General features: G+C 47.2%; 1 protein-coding gene across 1 annotated transcript in view; it reads left to right on the top strand.

Annotated features, from left to right (window-relative positions):
• Nucleotides 1–23395, top strand: part of atp10a (ATPase phospholipid transporting 10A) — a 217411-nt gene that overhangs the window by 44098 nt on the left and 149918 nt on the right. The window contains exons 4-7 of the mRNA XM_045696689.1: nt 1218–1324; nt 1792–1923; nt 5054–5184; nt 8474–8726. Coding sequence (XP_045552645.1) covers nt 1218–1324; nt 1792–1923; nt 5054–5184; nt 8474–8726 — 623 coding nt within the window. The remainder of the gene's footprint in view (nt 1–1217; nt 1325–1791; nt 1924–5053; nt 5185–8473; nt 8727–23395) is intronic.

The raw sequence follows: 23395 nt of genomic DNA, 5'->3' as shown, positions 1-23395 counted from the left end.
GCAGAGTCAGGGTACATGCAACAGTTTAGGCTGCCTGGCTCGTTGCAAACTAATTTGCTAGAATTTTACAGAATTTTGACATAACATTGAAGGTTGTGCAATGTAACAGCAATATTTAGGCTTATGGATGCCACCCGTTAGATAAAATACAGAACGGTTCCGTATTTCACTGAAAGAATAAACGTTTTGTTTTCGAGATGATAGTTTCCGGATTCGACCAGATTAATGACCTAAGGCTCGTATTTCTGTGTGTTATTATGTTATAATTAAGTCTATGATTTGATATTTGATAGAGCAGTCTGACTGAGCGGTGGTAGGCAGCAGCAGGCTCGTAAGCATTCATTCAAACAGCACTTTCCTGCATTTGCCAGCAGCTCTTCGCAATGCTTCAAGCATTGCGCTGTTTATGACTTCAAGTCTATAAACTCCCGAGATTAGGCTGGCAATACTAAAGTACCTATTAGAACATCCAACAGTCAAAGGTATGTGAAATACAAATGGTATAGAGAGAAATAGTCCTATAATAACTACAACCTAAAACTTCTTACCTGGGAATATTGAAGACTCATGTTAAAAGGAACCACCAGCTTTCATATGTTCTCATGTTCTGAGCAAGGCACTTAAACATTAGCTTTCTTACATGGCACATATTGCACTTTTACTTTCTTCTCCAACACTGTGTTTTTGCATTATTTAAACCAAATTGAACATGTTTCATTATTTATTTTAGACTAAATAGATTTTATTTATGTATTATATTAAGTTAAAATAAAAGTGTTCATTGTTCATTCAGTATTGTTGTAATTGTCATTATTACAAATATATAAATAAAAATCGGCCGATTAATCGGTATCGTTTTTTTTTTGGGGTCCTCCAATAATCGGCATCGGCGTTGAAAAATCATAATCGGTCGACCTCTAACACTAACACACACACACACACACACACACACACACACACACACACACACACACACACACACACACACACACACACACAGGTGGTCTGAGTTCACTGCATAGTTCCAGAGGAATGTTATGAGTTGATTTCCCTACAGTATCTGCTGATGTACCTTTTTGCAGTCAGGTCTATTATAATATGCAGATTATTCTAGATGAATTGATCATATCTTACGTTTTGTGTCTCCTAGTCATCATGCTGTAATGTTACTCGGTGATATAAAGTGATTGAATGCTCTGTGTCTTATCTGTAAACAGTACCCATCGCAGTGGAAGAAGAGATGGCCTGTACAAAGACAACTTGCTGCTGAGGGGCTGTACTATCCGTAACACAGAAGAGTGTGTGGGGATAGTCATCTATGCAGGTAAACATTCCGGCTCTTTCCTTTCTCCTTACCTCCTTACCTCCTTACCGCCTTACCTCCCAGTCACAATGCATTGGAGGACAAGGTCAAAGAGGTAAGGCAGCCCAATATACACCCTGACTCTCTCTCAATTAGTCTTTCCTCAGTTCCTCTCAACTCCTTCTCAAAAAACGCATTGGAGGAGAACGTTCGAGAGGCGCGGCCTTGACCGATCATCTCCTCCAATGGGGTTTAGAAGCGAGCAAGGAGAGAAGGAGCCTCTGTTTGACACCCTGTCTCTGTATGACATCTGGCTCCATATCCATAGTGTCTGAGGCAGAGCGCTGATCTGAGATCTGTCCATATAATCCTATTCATTATGATCTAGAAGGAAAACTGATCTAAGATCAGCACCTACTCTGAGCTTGCTTTGTGGACGCTGGCCCCTGTCCTGTATGAACTGCATGTTAACAGCCAGTGTGTTGTAGGTCATGAGACTAAAGCCATGCTGAACAACAATGGCCCCCGTTACAAACGCAGCAAACTGGAGAAACAGATGAACGTGGACGTGGGCTGGTGTGTTATCATCCTACTGGTCATGTGCCTGTTTTCTGCTATCGGTATGTATCCCATTATAGTACCACGTGTGTCCCATGAGGTAAACTACGTCCCCCAAAGAGCTGAAAGGGTTTTAAGTCAGACAGTCCTGTGGAAATCTATTGGCACGTGTCCTCTATAAAACGGACTCCTGTTTTTGAAAGAGTTCCAACATATGGGACTTTATTAAACTCAGCAAAAAAATACAAAATAAAGAAATAAAGAAACGTCCTCTCACTGTAAACTGCGTTTATTTTCAGCAAACTTAACAGGTGTAAATATTTGTATGAACACAAGATTCAACAACTGAGACATAAACTGAACAAGTTTCACAGACATGTGACTAACAGAAATGGAATAAAGTGTCCCTGAACAAAGGGGGGGTCAAAATCAAAAGTAACAGTCAGTATCTGGTGTGGCCACCAGCTGCATTAAGTACTGCAGTGCATCTCCTCCTCATGGACTGCACCAGATTTGCCAGTTCTTGCTGTGAGATGTTACCCCACTCTTCCACCAAGGCACCTGCAAGTTCCTGGACATTTCTGGGGGGAATGGCCCTAGCCCTCACCCTCCGATCCAACAGGTCCCAGATGTGCTCAATGGGATTGAGATCCGGGCTCTTCGCTGGCCATGGCAGAACACTGACATTCCTGTCTTGCAGGAAATCACTCACAGAACGAGCAGTATGGCTGGTGGCATTGTCATGCTGGAGGGTCATGTCAGGATGAGCCTGCAGGAAGGGTACCACATGAGGGAGGAGGATGTCTTCCCTGTAACGCACAGCGTTGAGATTGCCTGCAATGACAACAAGCTCAGTCCGATGATGCTGTGACACTCCACCCCAGACCATGACGGACCCTCCACCTCCAAATCGATCCCGCTCCAGAGTACAGGCCTCGGTGTAACGCTCATTCCTTTGACGATAAACGCGAATCCGACCATCACCCCTGGTGAGACAAAACCGCGACTCGTCAATGAAGAGCACTTTTTGCCAGTCCTGTCTGGTCCAGCGACGGTGGGTTTGTGCCCATAGGCGACATTGTTGCCGGTGATGTCTGGTGAGGACCTGCCTTACAACAGGCCTACAAGCCCTCAGTCCAGCCTCTCTCAGCCTATTGCGGACAGTCTGAGCACTGATGGAGGGATTGTGTGTTCCTGGTGTAACTCGGGCAGTTGTTGTTGCCATCCTGTACCTGTCCCGCAGGTGTGATGTTCGGATGTACCGATCCTGTGCAGGTGTTGTTACACGTGGTCTGCCGCTGCGAGGACGATCAGCTGTCCGTCCTGTCTCCCTGTAGCGCTGTCTTAGGCGTCTCACAGTACGGACATTGCAATTTATTGCCCTGTGTTAGGGGTGTGTACGGAGGCGAAGTCAGGTGCAGGAGATCAGAGTGTAGTAAACAGGCGCACTTTAATTCCGGTCCAAAAACGACAGCACATAAAAACATAAACGTGCCAAAAACACGGAACATAACAAAAGTATGGCGCCTGAACAATATCCACATAACAAGAAACAATTACACACAAAGGCATGGAGGGGAACAGAGGGCTAAATACATGCAGTGTGATTATGGAATGAAAACCAGGTGTGTAATGGAACAAGACAAAACAAATGGACATATGAGAAATGGAGCGGCGATGGCTAGAAAGCCGGTGACGTCGACCGCCCGAGCGCCGCCCGAACAAGGAGAGGAGCCGAACGCCGCCCGAACAAGGAGAGGAGCCGAACGCCGCCCGAACAAGGAGAGGAGCTGACTTCAGTGGAAGTCGTGACACCCTGGCTGCATCTGCAGTCCTCATGACTCCTTGCAGCATGCCTAAGGCACCTTCACGCAGATGAGCAGGGACCCTGGGCATCTTTCATTTTGGTGTATTTCAGAGTCAGTAGAAAGGCCTCTTTAGTGTCCTAAGTTTTCATAACTGTGACCTTAATTGCCTACCGTCTGTAAGCTGTTAGTGTCTTAACGACCGTTCCACAGGTGCATGTTCAGTAATTGTTTATGGTTCATTGAACAAACATGGGGAAACAGTGTTTAAACCCTTTACAATGAAGATCTGTGAAGTTATTTGGATTTTTACTAATTATCTTTGAAAGACAGGGTCCTGAAAAAGGGACGTTTCTTTTTTTTTGTTGCTGAGTTTATAACCAAAAATATCCCAATCTAGTTGTTAGACATTGGTTAGCTCTGTGGTATGCAGACATATCAGCAACTTGTGACAGTTGATCACAAACAGGTTCTGAAACTAAACCCTAAACCTCTAAACTTCCTGTCTCTTTCTGGTGTTCAATGGAAAGTGTACATTTAAAATACTTGACTCAGTAGAAGGACATATTGTACTTACCTCAGGACTGGCAACTGTTACTGAGGGAACTGTCCTGGTTTAATAGATCAAATTAAACAAACTGTTATGATTTTACTTTGTTGGTTTGTTGGGGATGTGTCAGAAGTTACAGCAAGATGTACAGGTACATATTATCCCAGAGAACAGCAACCTTAAAAGTATTGATTTAAACACTTGTTCCTAAAGTCGCCGTCAATGGAAAAACATGGACGTAGACTATATACGTGACAGCCTGTAACAAGGCCACAAACATGGACGTAGAATATATACGTGACAGCCTGTAACAAGGCCACAAACATGGACGTAGACTATATACGTGACAGCGTGTAACAAGGCCACAAACATGGACGTAGACTATATACGTGACGGCCTTTAACAAGGCCACAAACATGGACGTAGAATATATACGTGACAGCCTGTAACAAGGCCACAAACATGGACGTAGAATATATACGTGACGGCCTGTAACAAGGCCACAAACATGGACGTAGACTATATACGTGACAGCCTGTAACAAGGCCACAAACATGGACGTAGACTATATACGTGACAGCCTGTAACAAGGCCACCAACATGGACGTAGAATATATACGTGACAGCCTGTAACAAGGCCACAAACATGGACGTAGAATATATACGTGACAGCCTGTAACAAGGCCACAAACATGGACGTAGACTATATACGTGACAGCCTGTAACAAGGCCACATATTTTCTAGCTGTTATGATTTAATTGACCTAATTGACCTGTTGATTCTCCAGGGTTGTGGATGTAGTTAGTCTATAATTACCTTTGACCTTGTTGTCTCAGGTCACGGGTTGTGGATGTACCAGTACGGAGATAAGAGACCCGTGTTTGATGTTCTTAGTCCTGAAGGAGCTGACCTGTCACCTGTCCTGTCTGCCGTCTATCTCTTCCTCACCATGATCATCGTCTTTCAGGTACGCCCTCACTCCCTCTCTATTCAATTCAATGGGCCCTCACTCCCTCTCGCCCCCTCTATTCAATTCAATGGGGTCTCATTCCCTCTCGCCCCCTCTATTCAATTCAATGGGCCCTCACTCCCTCTCGCCCTCTCTATTCAATTCAATGGGCCCTCACTCCCTCTCGCACCCCTCTATTCAATTCAATGGGCCCTCACTCCCTCTCGCACCCCTCTATTCAATTCAATGGGCCCTCACTCCCTCTCGCACCCCTCTATTCAATTCAATGGGCCCTCACTCCCTCTCGCACCCCTCTATTCAATTCAATGGGCCCTCACTCCCTCTCGCACCCCTCTATTCAATTCAATGGGCCCTCACTCCCTCTCGCACCCCTCTATTCAATTCAATGGGCCCTCACTCCCTCTCGCACCCCTCTATTCAATTCAATGGGCCCTCACTCCCTCTCGCACCCCTCTATTCAATTCAATGGGCCCTCACTCCCTCTCGCACCCCTCTATTCAATTCAATGGGCCCTCACTCCCTCTCGCACCCCTCTATTCAATTCAATGGGCTCTCACTCCCTCTCGCCCCCTCTATTCAATTCAATGGGGTCTCATTCTCTCTCGCCCTCTCTATTCTATTCAATGGGGTCTCATTCTCTCTCGCCCCCTCTATTCAATTCAATGGGGTCTCATTCCCTCTCGCCCCCTCTATTCAATTCAATGGGGTCTCACTCCCTCTCGCACCCCTCTATTCAATTCAATGGGCCCTCACTCCCTCTCGCACCCCTCTATTCAATTCAATGGGCCCTCACTCCCTCTCGCACCCCTCTATTCAATTCAATGGGCTCTCACTCCCTCTCGCCCTCTCTATTCAATTCAATGGGCCCTCACTCCCTCTCGCACCCCTCTATTCAATTCAATGGGCCCTCACTCCCTCTCGCCCTCTCTATTCAATTCAATGGGCCCTCACTCCCTCTCGCCCTCTCTATTCAATTCAATGGGGTCTCATTCCCTCTCGCCCCCTCTATTCAATTCAATGGGGTCTCATTCTCTCTCGCCCTCTCTATTCTATTCAATGGGCCCTCACTCCCTCTCACCCCCTCTATTCAATTCAATGGGGTCTCATTCCCTCTCGCCCCCTCTATTCAATGGGGTCTCACTCCCTCTCGCACCCCTCTATTCAATTCAATGGGCCCTCACTCCCTCTCGCACCCCTCTATTCAATTCAATGGGCCCTCACTCCCTCTCGCACCCCTCTATTCAATTCAATGGGCCCTCACTCCCTCTCGCACCCCTCTATTCAATTCAATGGGCCCTCACTCCCTCTCGCCCTCTCTATTCAATTCAATGGGCCCTCACTCCCTCTCGCACCCCTCTATTCAATTCAATGGGCCCTCACTCCCTCTCGCACCCCTCTATTCAATTCAATGGGCTCTCGCTCCCTCTCGCCCTCTCTATTCAATTCAATGGGCCCTCACACCCTCTCGCCCTCTCTATTCAATTCAATGGGCCCTCACTCCCTCTCGTCCTCTCTATTCAATTCAATGGGCCCTCACTCCCTCTCGCCCCCTCTATTCAATTCAATGGGCCCTCACTCCCTCTCGCCCTCTCTATTCAATTCAATGGGCTCTCACTCCCTCTCGCCCCTCTCTATTCAATTCAATGGGCTCTCACTCCCTCTCGCCCCTCTCTATTCAATTCAATGGGCTCTCACTCCCTCTCGCCCCCTCTATTCAATTCAATGGGCTCTCGCCCTCTCTATTCAATTCAATGGGCTCTCGCCCTCTCTATTCAATTCAATGGGCCCTCACTCCCTCTCGCACCCCTCTATTCAATTCAATGGGCCCTCACTCCCTCTCGCACCCCTCTATTCAATTCAATGGGCTCTCACTCCCTCTCGCCCCCTCTATTCAATTCAATGGGCCCTCACTCCCTCTCGCCCTCTCTATTCAATTCAATGGGCCCTCACTCCCTCTCGCCCTCTCTATTCAATTCAATGGGCCCTCACTCCCTCTCGCACCCCTCTATTCAATTCAATGGGCCCTCACTCCCTCTCGCACCCCTCTATTCAATTCAATGGGCTCTCACTCCCTCTCGCCCCCTCTATTCAATTCAATGGGCCCTCACTCCCTCTCGCCCTCTCTATTCAATTCAATGGGCCCTCACTCCCTCTCGCACCCCTCTATTCAATTCAATGGGGTCTCATTCCCTCTCGCCCCCTCTATTCAATTCAATGGGGTCTCATTCTCTCTCGCCCTCTCTATTCTATTCAATGGGCCCTCACTCCCTCTCGACCTCTCTATTCAATTCTATTCGCCCTCACTCCCTCTCGCCCTCTCTATTCAATTCAATGGGCCCTCACTCCCTCTCGCACCCCTCTATTCAATTCAATGGGCCCTCACTCCCTCTCGCACCCCTCTATTCAATTCAATGGGCCCTCACTCCCTCTCGCACCCCTCTATTCAATTCAATGGGCCCTCACTCCCTCTCGCCCCCTCTATTCAATTCAATGGGCTCTCACTCCCTCTCGCACCCCTCTATTCAATTCAATGGGCCCTCACTCCCTCTCGCCCCCTCTATTCAATTCAATGGGCTCTCACTCCCTCTCGCCCTCTCTATTCAATTCAATGGGCCCTCACTCCCTCTCGCCCCCTCTATTCAATTCAATGGGCCCTCACTCCCTCTCGCCCCCTCTATTCAATTCAATTCGCTCTCACTCCCTCTCGCCCCCTCTATTGAATTCTATTCGCTCTCACTCCCTCTCTCAGGTAACAAGCTGAGATTAGGAGAACTCCCTTTAAGAGTGTGCTCCTAATCTCAGCCCTGTGTAAAAGACACCTGGTAGCCAGAAATCTTTCTGATTGAGAGGCGGTCAAATACTTATTTCCCTCATTAAAATGCAAATCAATTTATAACATTTTTGACATGCGTTTTTCAGGATTTTTTTTCAAATAAACCTACCATTAAAATGATAGACTGATCATTTCTTTGTCAGTGGGCAAACGTACAAAATCAGCAGGGGATCAAATACTTTTTTCCCCTCACTGTACTTTTTATTCCAATGTAGATCTCTCCCTTCAGATCCCTGTCAGTTATCTTAAGTACTGATCTTAAGTAGAGCACTATGTAGGGAATAGGGCTCTGGTCTAAAGTAGTGCACTATATAGGGAATAGGGTTCCATTTGGAACACAAGCTCAGACTCTTGTCTGTAACCTGTCCTGTCAGAGCTGTACATGACGGTGTTGGGTTTCCTGCTCTTGTTGTTGTCTCCCGTCGTCTGTAATATAATCTCTTCCGTCTTCAGGTCCTGATCCCGGTCTCGCTGTTCGTGTCCATAGAGATTGTGAAGATCTGCCAGGTTTATTTCATCCATCAGGACCAAGACCTGTATGATGAGGAGACCGACTCTCATCTGCAGTGTAGAGCTCTGAACATCACCGAAGACCTCGGTCAGATGCAGTACATCTTCTCCGACAAGACCGGGACACTCACAGAGAACAAGATGGTGTTCAGGAGGTGTACGGTGGCCGGGGTGGAATACAGCCATGATGCCAACGGTGAGACTGTACTGTAGGGTTACTGTACTGTAAGGTTACTGTACTGTAGGGTTACTGTACTTTAGGGTTACTGTGGGGTTACTGTACTGTAGGGTTACTGTACTGTAGGGTTACTGTACTGTAGGGTTACTGTAGGGTTACTGTATGGTTACTGTACTGTAGGGTTACTGTACTGTAGGGTTACTGTACTGTAGGGTTACTGTAGGGTTACTGTACTGTAGGGTGACTGTACTGTAGGGTGACTGTACTGTAGGGTTACTGTAGGGTTACTATACTGTAGGGTTACTGTAGGGTTACTGTAGGGTGACTGTACTGTAGGGTTACTGTACTGTAGGGTTACTGCAGGGTTACTGTACTGTAGGGTTACTATACTGCAGGGTGACTGTACTGTAGGGTTACTGTACTGTAGGGTTACTGCACTGTAGGGTTACTGCAGGGTTACTGTACTGTAGGGTTACTGTACTGTAGGGTTACTGCAGGGTTACTGTACTGTAGGGTTACTATACTGCAGGGTGACTGTACTGTAGGGTTACTGTACTGTAGGGTTACTGCACTGTAGGGTTACTGCAGGGTTACTGTACTGTAGGGTTACTGTACTGTACTGTAGGGTTACTGTACTGTAGGGTTACTGTACTGTAGGGTTACTATACTGTAGGGTTACTGTAGGGTTACTGTACTGTAGGGTGACTGTACTGTAGGGTTACTGTACTGTAGGGTTACTGCAGGGTTACTGTACTGTAGGGTTACTATACTGCAGGGTGACTGTACTGTAGGGTTACTGTACTGTAGGGTTACTGCACTGTAGGGTTACTGCAGGGTTACTGTACTGTAGGGTTACTGTACTGTAGGGTTACTGTACTGTAGGGTTACTGTACTGTACTGTAGGGTGACTGTACTGTAGGGTGACTGTACTGTAGGGTTACTATACTGTAGGGTGACTATACTGTAGGGTGACTGTACTGTAGGGTGACTGTACTGTAGGGTGACTGTACTGTAGGGTGACTGTAGGGTGACTGTAGGGTTACTGTACTGTGGGGTTACTGTACTGTAGGGTGACTGTACTGTAGGGTGACTGTACTGTAGGGTGACTGTACTGTAGGGTGACTGTACTGTGGGGTGACTGTACTGTAGGGTTACTGTAGGGTGACTGTACTGTGGGGTTACTGTACTGTAGGGTTACTGTACTGTAGGGGTACTGTAGGGTTACTGTAGGGTGACTGTACTGTAGGGTGACTGTACTGTAGGGTGACTGTACTGTAGGGTTACTGTACTGTAGGGTGGCTGTACTGTAGGGTTACTGTACTGTAGGGTGACTGTACTGTACTGTAGGGTTACTATACTGTAGGGTGACTGTACTGTACTGTAGGGTTACTGTACTGTAGGGTGACTGTACTGTAGGGTGACTGTACTGTACTGTAGGGTGACTGTACTGTAGGGTGACTGTACTGTACTGTAGGGTTACTGTACTGTGGGGTTACTGTACTGTAGGGTTACTATACTGTAGGGTTACTGTACTGTAGGGTGACTGTACTGTAGGGTGACTGTACTGTACTGTAGGGTGACTGTACTGTAGGGTGACTGTACTGTAGGGTGACTGTACTGTAGGGTGACTGTAGGGTTACTGTACTGTAGGGTTACTGTACTGTAGGGTTACTGTACTTTAGGGTTACTGTGGGGTTACTGTACTGTAGGGTTACTGTACTGTAGGGTTACTGTACTGTAGGGTTACTGTAGGGTTACTGTACTGTAGGGTGACTGTACTGTAGGGTTACTGTAGGGTTACTATACTGTAGGGTTACTGTAGGGATACTGTAGGGTTACTGTAGGGTTACTGTACTGTAGGGTTACTGCAGGGTTACTGTACTGTAGGGTTACTATACTGCAGGGTTACTATACTGCAGGGTGACTGTACTGTAGGTTTACTGCACTGTAGGGTTACTGCAGAGTTACTGTACTGTAGGGTTACTGTACTGTAGGGTTACTGCAGGGTTACTGTACTGTAGGGTTACTATACTGCAGGGTGACTGTACTGTAGGGTTACTGTACTGTAGGGTTACTGTACTGTACTGTAGGGTTACTATACTGTAGGGTTACTGTAGGGTTACTGTAGGGTGACTGTACTGTAGGGTGACTGTACTGTAGGGTTACTGTACTGTAGGGTTACTGCAGGGTTACTGTACTGTAGGGTGACTGTACTGTAGGGTGACTGTACTGTAGGGTGACTGTACTGTAGGGTTACTATACTGTAGGGTGACTGTACTGTAGGGTGACTGTACTGTAGGGTGACTGTACTGTAGGGTGACTGTAGGGTTACTGTACTGTGGGGTTACTGTACTGTAGGGTGACTGTACTGTAGGGTGACTGTACTGTAGGGTGACTGTACTGTGGGGTTACTGTACTGTAGGGTGACTGTACTGTAGGGGTACTGTAGGGTTACTGTAGGGTGACTGTACTGTGGGGTTACTGTACTGTAGGGTTACTGTACTGTAGGGTTACTGTAGGGTTACTGTACTGTAGGGTGACTGTACTGTAGGGTTACTGTACTGTAGGGTTACTGTACTGTAGGGTGGCTGTACTGTAGGGTTACTGTACTGTAGGGTGACTGTACTGTACTGTAGGGTTACTATACTGTAGGGTGACTGTACTGTACTGTAGGGTGACTGTACTGTAGGGTGACTGTACTGTAGGGTGACTGTACTGTACTGTAGGGTGACTGTACTGTAGGGTGACTGTACTGTACTGTAGGGTGACTGTACTGTACTGTAGGGTTACTGTACTGTGGGGTTACTGTACTGTAGGGTTACTATACTGTAGGGTTACTGTACTGTAGGGTGACTGTACTGTAGGGTGACTGTACTGTACTGTAGGGTGACTGTACTGTAGGGTGACTGTACTGTAGGGTTACTGTAGGGTTACTGTACTGTAGGGTTACTGTAGGGTTACTGTACTGTAGGGTGACTGTACTGTAGGGTGACTATACTGTAGGGTTATGATACTGTAGGGTTACTATACTGTAGGGTTACTGTACTGTAGGGTTACTGCACTGTAGGGTGACTGTACTGTAGGGTGACTGTACTGTAGGGTTACTGTAGGGTGACTGTACTGTAGGGTGACTGTACTGTAGGGTGACTGTACTGTAGGGTGACTGTAGGGTTACTGTAGGGTTACTGTAGGGTTACTGTACTGTAGGGTTACTGTAGGGTTACTGTAGTGTAGGGTTACTGTAGTGTAGGGTTACTGTAGTGTAGGGTTACTGTAGGGTTACTGTACTGTAGGGTTACTGTACTGTGGGGTGACTGTACTGTGGGCTGACTGTACTGTAGGGTTACTGTAGTGTAGGGTTACTGTACTGTAGGTTTACTGTAGGGTTACTGTACTGTAGGGTTACTGTACTGTAGGGTTACTGTAGGGTTACTGTACTGTAGGGTTACTGTACTGTAGGGTTACTGTAGTGTAGGGTTACTGTAGTGTAGGGTTACTGTAGGGTTACTGTACTGTAGGGTGACTGTACTGTGGGGTGACTGTACTGTGGGGTGCTGTACTGTGGGGTGACTGTACTGTGGGGTTACTGTACTGTGGGGTGACTGTACTGTAGGGTTACTGTACTGTAGGGTTACTGTACTGCAGGGTTACTGTACTGTAGGGTTACTGTACTGTAGGGTTACTGTACTGTAGGGTGACTGTACTGTAGGGTGACTGTACTGTAGGGTTACTGTACTGTAGGGTTACTGTAGGGTTACTGTACAGTAGAGTTACTGTACTGTAGGGTTACTGTAGGGTAACTGTACTGTGGGGTTACTGTACTGTGGGGTTACTGTACTGTAGGGTTACTGTACTGTAGGGTTACTGTACTGTAGGGTTACTGTAGGGTTACTGTACTGTAGGGTAACTGTACTGTAGGGTTACTGTACTGTAGGGTTACTGTACTGTAGGGTTACTATACTGTAGGGTGACTGTACTGTAGGGTGACTGTACTGTAGGGTTACTGTACTGTAGGGTTACTGCAGGGTGACTACTGTAGGGTTACTGTACTGTAGGGTGACTGTACTGTAGGGTGACTGTACTGTAGGGTTACTGTACTGTAGGGTGACTGTACTGTAGGGTGACTGTACTGTAGGGTGACTGTAGGGTAACTGTACTGTAGGGTTACTGTACTGTAGGGTTACTGTACTGTGGGGTTACTGTACTGTGGGGTTACTGTACTGTGGGGTGACTGTACTGTGGGGTGACTGTACTGTAGGGTGACTGTACTGTAGGGTGACTGTAGGGTTACTGTACTGTAGGGTTACTGTACTGTAGGGTGACTGTACTGTAGGGTGACTGCAGGGTTACTGTACTGTAGGGTTACTGTACTGTAGGGTTACTGTACTGTAGGGTGACTGTACTGTAGGGTGACTGTACTGTAGGGTTACTGTAGGGTTACTGTAGGGTAACTGTACTGTAGGGTTACTGTACTGTAGGGTTACTGCAGGGTTACTGTACTGTAGGGTTACTGTACTGTAGGGTTACTGTACTGTAGGGTGACTGTACTGTAGGGTGACTGTACTGTAGGGTTACTGTACTGTAGGGTGACTGTACTGTAGGGTTACTGCAGGGTGACTACTGTAGGGTTACTGTACTGTAGGGTTACTGTACTGTAGGGTGACTGTACTGTAACTGTACTGTAGGGTTACTGTACTGTAGGGTTACTGCAGGGTTACTGTACTGTGGGGTTACTGTACTGTAGGGTTACTGTACTGTAGGGTTACTGTACTGTGGGGTTACTGTACTGTGGGGTGACTGTACTGTGGGGTGACTGTACTGTGGGGTGACTGTACTGTGGGGTGACTGTACTGTAGGGTGACTGTACTGTAGGGTGACTGCAGGGTTACTGTACTGTAGGGTTACTGTACTGTAGGGTGACTGTACTGTAGGGTTACTGTAGGGTTACTGTAGGGTAACTGTACTGTAGGGTTACTGTACTGTAGGGTTACTGCAGGGTTACTGTACTGTAGGGTGACTGTACTGTAGGGTGACTGTACTGTAGGGTGACTGTACTGTAGGGTGACTGTACTGTAGGGTGACTGTACTGTAGGGTTACTGTACTGTGGGGTTACTGTACTGTGGGGTGACTGTACTGTAGGGTGACTGTACTGTAGGGTTACTGTAGGGTAACTGTACTGTAGGGTTACTGTACTGTAGGGTTACTGTACTGTAGGGTTACTGTAGGGTTACTGTACTGTAGGGTTACTGTACTGTAGGGTGACTGTACTGTAGGGTTACTGTACTGTAGGGTTACTGTACTGTAGGGTGGCTGTACTGTAGGGTTACTGTACTGTAGGGTGACTGTACTGTACTGTAGGGTTACTATACTGTAGGGTGACTGTACTGTACTGTAGGGTGACTGTACTGTAGGGTGACTGTACTGTAGGGTGACTGTACTGTAGGGTGACTGTAGGGTGACTGTACTGTACTGTAGGGTGACTGTACTGTACTGTGGGGTTACTGTACTGTAGGGTTACTATACTGTAGGGTTACTGTACTGTAGGGTGACTGTACTGTAGGGTGACTGTACTGTACTGTAGGGTGACTGTACTGTAGGGTGACTGTACTGTAGGGTGTCTGTACTGTAGGGTTACTGTAGGGTTACTGTACTGTAGGGTTACTGTAGGGTTACTGTACTGTAGGGTTACTGCACTGTAGGGTGACTGTACTGTAGGGTGACTGTACTGTAGGGTTACTGTAGGGTGACTGTACTGTAGGGTGACTGTACTGTAGGGTGACTGTACTGTAGGGTGACTGTAGGGTTACTGTAGGGTTACTGTACTGTAGGGTTACTGTAGGGTTACTGTACTGTAGGGTTACTGTAGGGTTACTGTAGTGTAGGGTTACTGTAGTGTAGGGTTACTGTAGGGTTACTGTAGGGTTACTGTACTGTAGGGTTACTGTACTGTGGGGTGACTGTACTGTGGGGTGACTGTACTGTGGGGTTACTGTACTGTAGGGTTACTGTAGTGTAGGGTTACTGTACTGTAGGTTTACTGTAGGGTTACTGTACTGTAGGGTTACTGTACTGTAGGGTTACTGTAGGGTTACTGTACTGTAGGGTTACTGTACTGTAGGGTCACTGTACTGTAGGGTTACTGTACTGTAGGGTTACTGTAGTGTAGGGTTACTGTAGGGTTACTGTACTGTAGGGTGACTGTACTGTGGGGTGACTGTACTGTAGGGTTACTGTACTGTAGGGTTACTGTACTCTAGGGTTACTGTACTGTAGGGTTACTGTACTGCAGGGTTACTGTACTGTAGGGTTACTGTACTGTAGTGTGACTGTACTGTAGGGTGACTGTACTGTAGGGTGACTGTACTGTAGGGTGACTGTACTGTAGGGTTACTGTACTGTAGGGTTACTGTACTGTAGGGTTACTGTAGGGTTACTGTACTGTAGGGTTACTGTAGGGTTACTGTACAGTAGTTACTGTACTGTAGGGTTACTGTAGGGTTACTGTACTGTGGGGTTACTGTACTGTGGGGTTACTGTACTGTGGGGTTACTGTACTGTAGGGTTACTGTAGGGTTACTGTACTGTAGGGTAACTGTACTGTAGGGTTACTGTACTGTAGGGTGACTGTACTGTAGGGTGACTGTACTGTAGGGTTACTGTACTGTAGGGTTACTGCAGGGTGACTACTGTAGGGTTACTATACTGTAGGGTTACTGTACTGTAGGGTGACTGTACTGTAGGGTTACTGTACTGTAGGGTGACTGTACTGTAGGGTGACTGTACTGTAGGGTGACTGTACTGTAGGGTTACTGTACTGTAGGGTGACTGTACTGTAGGGTGACTGTACTGTAGGGTTACTGCAGGGTGACTACTGTAGGGTTACTGTACTGTAGGGTTACTGTACTGTAGGGTTACTGTACTGTAGGGTTACTGTACTGTAGGGTGACTGTACTGTAGGGTGACTGTACTGTAGGGTGACTGTACTGTAGGGTTACTGTAGGGTAACTGTACTGTAGGGTTACTGTACTGTAGGGTTACTGTACTGCAGGGTTACTGTACTGTAGGGTTACTGTGGGGTGACTGTACTGTAGGGTGACTGTACTGTAGGGTGACTGCAGGGTTACTGTACTGTAGGGTTACTGTACTGTAGGGTTACTGTACTGTAGGGTGACTGTACTGTAGGGTGACTGTACTGTAGGGTTACTGTAGGGTTACTGTAGGGTAACTGTACTGTAGGGTTACTGTACTGTAGGGTTACTGCAGGGTTACTGTACTGTAGGGTTACTGTACTGTAGGGTGACTGTACTGTAGGGTGACTGTACTGTAGGGTGACTGTACTGTAGGGTTACTGTACTGTAGGGTGACTGTACTGTAGGGTTACTGCAGGGTGACTACTGTAGGGTTACTGTACTGTAGGGTTACTGTACTGTAGGGTGACTGTACTGTAGGGTGACTGTACTGTAGGGTGACTGTACTGTAGGGTGACTGTACTGTAACTGTACTGTAGGGTTACTGTACTGTAGGGTTACTGCAGGGTTACTGTACTGTGGGGTTACTGTACTGTGGGGTTACTGTACTGTGGGGTTACTGTACTGTGGGGTTACTGTACTGTGGGGTGACTGTACTGTGGGGTGACTGTACTGTAGGGTGACTGTACTGTAGGGTGACTGTACTGTAGGGTGACTGCAGGGTTACTGTACTGTAGGGTTACTGTACTGTAGGGTTACTGTACTGTAGGGTGACTGTACTGTAGGGTGACTGTACTGTAGGGTTACTGTAGGGTTACTGTAGGGTAACTGTACTGTAGGGTTACTGTACTGTAGGGTTACTGCAGGGTTACTGTACTGTAGGGTGACTGTACTGTAGGGTGACTGTACTGTGGGGTGACTGTACTGTAGGGTGACTGTACTGTAGGGTTACTGTACTGTGGGGTGACTGTACTGTAGGGTGACTGTACTGTAGGGTTACTGTACTGTAGGGTTACTGTACTGTAGGGTGACTGTACTGTAGGGTGACTGTACTGTAGGGTTACTGTACTGTAGGGTTACTGTACTGTAGGGTGGCTGTACTGTAGGGTTACTGTACTGTAGGGTGACTGTACTGTACTGTAGGGTTACTATACTGTAGGGTGACTGTACTGTACTGTAGGGTTACTGTACTGTAGGGTGACTGTACTGTAGGGTGACTGTACTGTAGGGTGACTGTACTGTAGGGTGACTGTAGGGTGACTGTACTGTACTGTAGGGTGACTGTACTGTACTGTGGGGTTACTGTACTGTGGGGTTACTGTACTGTAGGGTTACTATACTGTAGGGTGACTGTACTGTAGGGTGACTGTACTGTACTGTAGGGTGACTGTACTGTAGGGTGACTGTACTGTAGGGTGTCTGTACTGTAGGGTTACTGTAGGGTTACTGTACTGTAGGGTTACTGTAGGGTTACTGTACTGTAGGGTGACTGTACTGTAGGGTGACTATACTGTAGGGTTATGATACTGTAGGGTTACTATACTGTAGGGTTACTGTACTGTAGGGTTACTGCACTGTAGGGTGACTGTACTGTAGGGTGACTGTACTGTAGGGTGACTGTAGGGTGACTGTACTGTAGGGTGACTGTACTGTAGGGTGACTGTACTGTAGGGTGACTGTAGGGTTACTGTAGGGTTACTGTACTGTAGGGTTACTGTAGGGTTACTGTAGTGTAGGGTTACTGTAGTGTAGGGTTACTGTAGGGTTACTGTAGGGTTACTGTACTGTAGGGTTACTGTACTGTGGGGTGACTGTACTGTGGGGTGACTGTACTGTGGGGTTACTGTACTGTAGGGTTACTGTAGTGTAGGGTTACTGTACTGTAGGTTTACTGTAGGGTTACTGTACTGTAGGGTTACTGTACTGTAGGGTTACTGTAGGGTTACTGTACTGTAGGGTTACTGTACTGTAGGGTTACTGTAGTGTAGGGTTACTGTAGTGTAGGGTTACTGTAGGGTTACTGTACTGTAGGGTGACTGTACTGTGGGGTGACTGTACTGTGGGGTGACTGTACTGTGGGGTGACTGTACTATAGGGTTACTGTACTGTGGGGTGACTGTACTGTAGGGTTACTGTACTGTAGGGTTACTGTACTGTAGGGTTACTGTACTGTAGGGTTACTGTACTGTAGGGTGACTGTACTGTAGGGTGACTGTACTGTAGGGTGACTGTACTGTAGGGTTACTGTACTGTAGGGTTACTGTACTGTAGGGTTACTGTAGGGTTACTGTACTGTAGGGTTACTGTAGGGTTACTGTACAGTAGAGTTACTGTACTGTAGGGTTACTGTAGGGTAACTGTACTGTGGGGTTACTGTACTGTGGGGTTACTGTACTGTGGGGTTACTGTACTGTAGGGTTACTGTACTGTAGGGTTACTGTACTGTAGGGTAACTGTACTGTAGGGTTACTGTACTGTAGGGTGACTGTACTGTAGGGTGACTGTACTGTAGGGTGACTGTACTGTAGGGTTACTGTACTGTAGGGTTACTGTACTGTAGGGTTACTGCAGGGTGACTACTGTAGGGTTACTGTACTGTAGGGTTACTGTACTGTAGGGTGACTGTACTGTAGGGTTACTGTACTGTAGGGTGACTGTACTGTAGGGTGACTGTACTGTAGGGTGACTGTAGGCTGTAGGGTGACTGTACTGTAGGGTTACTGTACTGTAGGGTGACTGTACTGTAGGGTGACTGTACTGTAGGGTTACTGTACTGTAGGGTTACTGCATTACTGTAGGGTTACTGTACTGTAGGGTGACTGTACTGTAGGGTGACTGTACTGTAGGGTGACTGTACTGTAGGGTTACTGTAGGGTAACTGTACTGTAGGGTTACTGTACTGTATGGTTACTGTACTGCAGGGTTACTGTACTGCAGGGTTACTGTACTGCAGGGTTACTGTACTGTAGGGTGACTGTACTGTAGGGTGACTGTACTGTAGGGTGACTGTAGGGTGACTACTGTAGGGTTACTGTACTGTAGGGTTACTGTACTGTAGGGTGACTGTACTGTAGGGTGACTACTGTAACTGTACTGTAGGGTTACTGTACTGTAGGGTTACTGCAGGGTTACTGTACTGTGGGGTTACTGTACTGTGGGGTTACTGTACTGTGGGGTTACTGTACTGTAGGGTTACTGTACTGTGGGGTGACTGTACTGTGGGGTGACTGTACTGTAGGGTGACTGTACTGTAGGGTGACTGCAGGGTTACTGTACTGCAGGGTTACTGTACTGTAGGGTTACTGTACTGTAGGGTGACTGTACTGTAGGGTGACTGTAGGGTTACTGTAGGGTAACTGTACTGTAGGGTTACTGTACTGTAGGGTTACTGCAGGGTTACTGTACTGTAGGGTGACTGTACTGTAGGGTGACTGTACTGTAGGGTGACTGTACTGTAGGGTTACTGTACTGTGGGGTTACTGTACTGTGGGGTTACTGTACTGTGGGGTGACTGTACTGTAGGGTTACTGTAGGGTAACTGTACTGTAGGGTTACTGTACTGTAGGGTTACTGCAGGGTTACTGTACTGCGGGGTTACTGTACTGTGGGGTGACTGTACTGTAGGGTTACTGTACTGTAGGGTTACTGTACTGTGGGGTTACTGTACTGTGGGGTTACTGTACTGTGGGGTTACTGTAGTGTAGGGTGACTGTACTGTAGGGTTACTGTAGGGTTACTATACTGTAGGGTTACTATACTGTAGGGTGACTGTACTGTAGGGTTACTGTAGGGTTACTGTACTGTAGGGTGACTGTACTGTAGGGTTACTGCAGGGTGACTACTGTAGGGTTACTATACTGTAGGGTTACTGTACTGTAGGGTTACTGTACTGTAGGGTGACTGTACTGTAGGGTGACTGTACTGTAGGGTGACTGTAGGGTAACTGTACTGTAGGGTTACTGTACTGTAGGGTTACTGCAGGGTTACTGTACTGTGGGGTTACTGTACTGTAGGGTTACTGTACTGTGGGGTGACTGTACTGTGGGGTGACTGTACTGTAGGGTGACTGTACTGTAGGGTGACTGTACTGTAGGGTGACTGTACTGTAGGGTGACTGCAGGGTTACTGTACTGTAGGGTTACTGTACTGTAGGGTGACTGTACTGTAGGGTGACTGTACTGTAGGGTTACTGTAGGGTAACTGTACTGTAGGGTAACTGTACTGTAGGGTTACTGTACTGTAGGGTTACTGCAGGGTTACTGTACTGTAGGGTTACTGTACTGTAGGGTTACTGTACTGTAGGGTGACTGTACTGTAGGGTGACTGTACTGTAGGGTGACTGTACTGTAGGGTTACTGCAGGGTGACTACTGTAGGGTTACTATACTGTAGGGTTACTGTACTGTAGGGTTACTGTACTGTAGGGTGACTGTACTGTAGGGTGACTGTACTGTAACTGTACTGTAGGGTTACTGTACTGTAGGGTTACTGCATGGTTACTGCACTGTGGGGTTACTGTACCGTAGGGTTACTGTACTGTAGGGTTACTGTACTGTGGGGTGACTGTACTGTGGGGTGACTGTACTGTAGGGTGACTGTACTGTAGGGTGACTGTACTGTAGGGTTACTGTACTGTAGGGTGACTGTACTGTAGGGTGACTGTACTGTAGGGTTACTGTAGGGTTACTGTAGGGTAACTGTACTGTAGGGTTACTGTACTGTAGGGTTACTGCAGGGTTACTGTACTGTAGGGTGACTGTACTGTAGGGTGACTGTACTGTAGGGTTACTGCAGGGTTACTGTACTGTAGGGTGACTGTACTGTAGGGTGACTGTACTGTAGGGTGACTGTACTGTAGGGTGACTGTACTGTAGGGTTACTGTAGGGTAACTGTACTGTAGGGTTACTGTACTGTAGGGTTACTGCAGGGTTACTGTACTGCGGGGTTACTGTACTGCGGGGTTACTGTACTGTAGGGTGACTGTACTGTAGGGTGACTGTACTGTGGGGTTACTGTACTGTGGGGTTACTGTACTGTGGGGTGACTGTAGTGTAGGGTGACTGTACTGTAGGGTTACTATACTGTAGGGTTACTATACTGTAGGGTGACTGTACTGTAGGGTTACTGCAGGGTTACTGTACTGCGGGGTTACTGTACTGCGGGGTTACTGTACTGTGGGGTGACTGTACTGTAGGGTGACTGTACTGTAGGGTGACTGTACTGTGGGGTTACTGTACTGTGGGGTTACTGTACTGTGGGGTTACTGTAGTGTGGGGTGACTGTACTGTAGGGTTACTGTAGGGTTACTATACTGTAGGGTTACTATACTGTAGGGTGACTGTACTGTAGGGTTACTGTAGGGTTACTGTACTGTAGGGTGACTGTACTGTAGGGTTACTGTACTGTAGGGTTACTGTACTGTAGGGTTACTGTAGGGTTACTGTACTGTAGGGTTACTGTACTGTAGGGTTACTGTACTGTAGGGTTACTATACTGTAGGGTTACTGTACTGTAGGGTTACTGTACTGTAGGGCGAATGTACTGTAGGGTTACTGTAGGGTGACTGTACTGTAGGGTTACTGTACTGTAGGGTTACTGTACTGTAGGGTTACTGTACTGTAGGGTTACTGTAGGGTTACTGTAGGGTTACTGTACTGTAGGGTTACTATACTGTAGGGTTACTGTACTGTAGGGTTACTGTACTGTAGGGTTACTGTAGGGTTACTATACTGTAGGGTTACTATACTGTAGGGTTACTATACTGTAGGGTGACTGTACTGTAGGGTTACTGTACTGTAGGGTGACTGTACTGTAGGGTTACTGTACTGTAGGGTTACTGTACTGTAGGGTTACTGTACTGCAGGGTGACTGTACTGCAGGGTTGCTATACTGTAGGGTTACTGTACTGTAGGGTTACTGTACTGTAGGGTGACTGTACTGCAGGGTGACTGTACTGCAGGGTGACTGTACTGCAGGGTGACTGTACTGCAGGGTGACTGTACTGCAGGGTGACTGTACTGTAGGGTGACTGTTTTGTAGGGTTACTGTACTGTAGGGTTACTGTACTGTAGGGTTACTGTAGGGTTACTGTACTTTAGGGTTACTGTAGGGTTACTGTACAGTAGAGTTACTGTACTGTAGGGTTACTGTAGGGTAACTGTACTGTGGGGTTACTGTACTGTGGGGTTACTGTACTGTAGGGTTACTGTACTGTAGGGTTACTGTACTGTAGGGTTACTGTAGGGTAACTGTACTGTAGGGTAACTGTACTGTAGGGTTACTGTACTGTAGGGTTACTGTACTGTAGGGTGACTGTACTGTAGGGTGACTGTACTGTAGGGTGACTGTACTGTAGGGTTACTGCAGGGTGACTACTGTAGGGTTACTATACTGTAGGGTTACTGTACTGTAGGGTGACTGTACTGTAGGGTGACTGTACTGTAGGGTGACTGTACTGTAGGGTGACTGTAGGGTTACTGTACTGTAGGGTTACTGTACTGTGGGGTGACTGTACTGTGGGGTGACTGTACTGTGGGGTGACTGTACTGTAGGGTGACTGTACTGTGGGGTGACTGTACTGTAGGGTGACTGTACTGTAGGGTGACTGTACTGTAGGGTGACTGCAGGGTTACTGTACTGTAGGGTTACTGTACTGTAGGGTGACTGTACTGTAGGGTGACTGTACTGTAGGGTGACTGGTGACTGTACTGTAGGGTGACTGTAGGGTTACTGTAGGGTAACTGTACTGTAGGGTTACTGTACTGTAGGGTTACTGCAGGGTTACTGTACTGTAGGATTACTGTACTGTAGGGTGACTGTACTGTAGGGTGACTGTACTGTAGGGTGACTGTACTGTAGGGTGACTGTACTGTAGGGTTACTGCAGGGTGACTACTGTAGGGTTACTGTACTGTAGGGTTACTGTACTGTAGGGTGACTGTACTGTAGGGTGACTGTACTGTAGGGTGACTGTACTGTAACTGTACTGTAGGGTTACTGTACTGTAGGGTTACTGCAGGGTTACTGTACTGTGGGGTTACTGTACTGTGGGGTTACTGTACTGTGGGGTGACTGTACTGTGGGGTGACTGTACTGTGGGGTGACTGTACTGTAGGGTGACTGTACTGTAGGGTGACTGTACTGTAGGGTGACTGCAGGGTTACTGTACTGTAGGGTTACTGTACTGTAGGGTGACTGTACTGTAGGGTGAGTGTACTGTAGGGTTACTGTAGGGTTACTGTAGGGTTACTGTACTGTAGGGTTACTGTACTGTAGGGTTACTGCAGGGTTACTGTACTGTAGGGTTACTGTACTGTAGGGTGACTGTACTGTAGGGTGACTGTACTGTAGGGTTACTGTACTGTGGGGTGACTGTACTGTGGGGTGACTGTACTGTAGGGTGACTGTACTGTAGGGTGACTGTAGGGTTACTGTACTGTAGGGTTACTGCAGGGTTACTGTACTGCGGGGTTACTGTACTGCGGGGTTACTGTACTGTGGGGTGACTGTACTGTAGGGTGACTGTACTGTGGGGTTACTGTACTGTGGGGTTACTGTACTGTGGGGTTACTGTAGTGTGGGGTGACTGTACTGTAGGGTTACTGTAGGGTTACTATACTGTAGGGTTACTATACTGTAGGGTGACTGTACTGTAGGGTTACTGTAGGGTTACTGTACTGTAGGGTGACTGTACTGTAGGGTGACTGTACTGTAGGGTTA

This window comes from Salmo salar, chromosome ssa16 (genome assembly GCF_905237065.1).
Source record: "Salmo salar chromosome ssa16, Ssal_v3.1, whole genome shotgun sequence".
NCBI classification, from domain to species: domain Eukaryota; kingdom Metazoa; phylum Chordata; class Actinopteri; order Salmoniformes; family Salmonidae; genus Salmo; species Salmo salar.
Note: the sequence above shows the minus strand (reverse complement) of the source record. Positions and strands in the feature narration are given on the sequence as shown.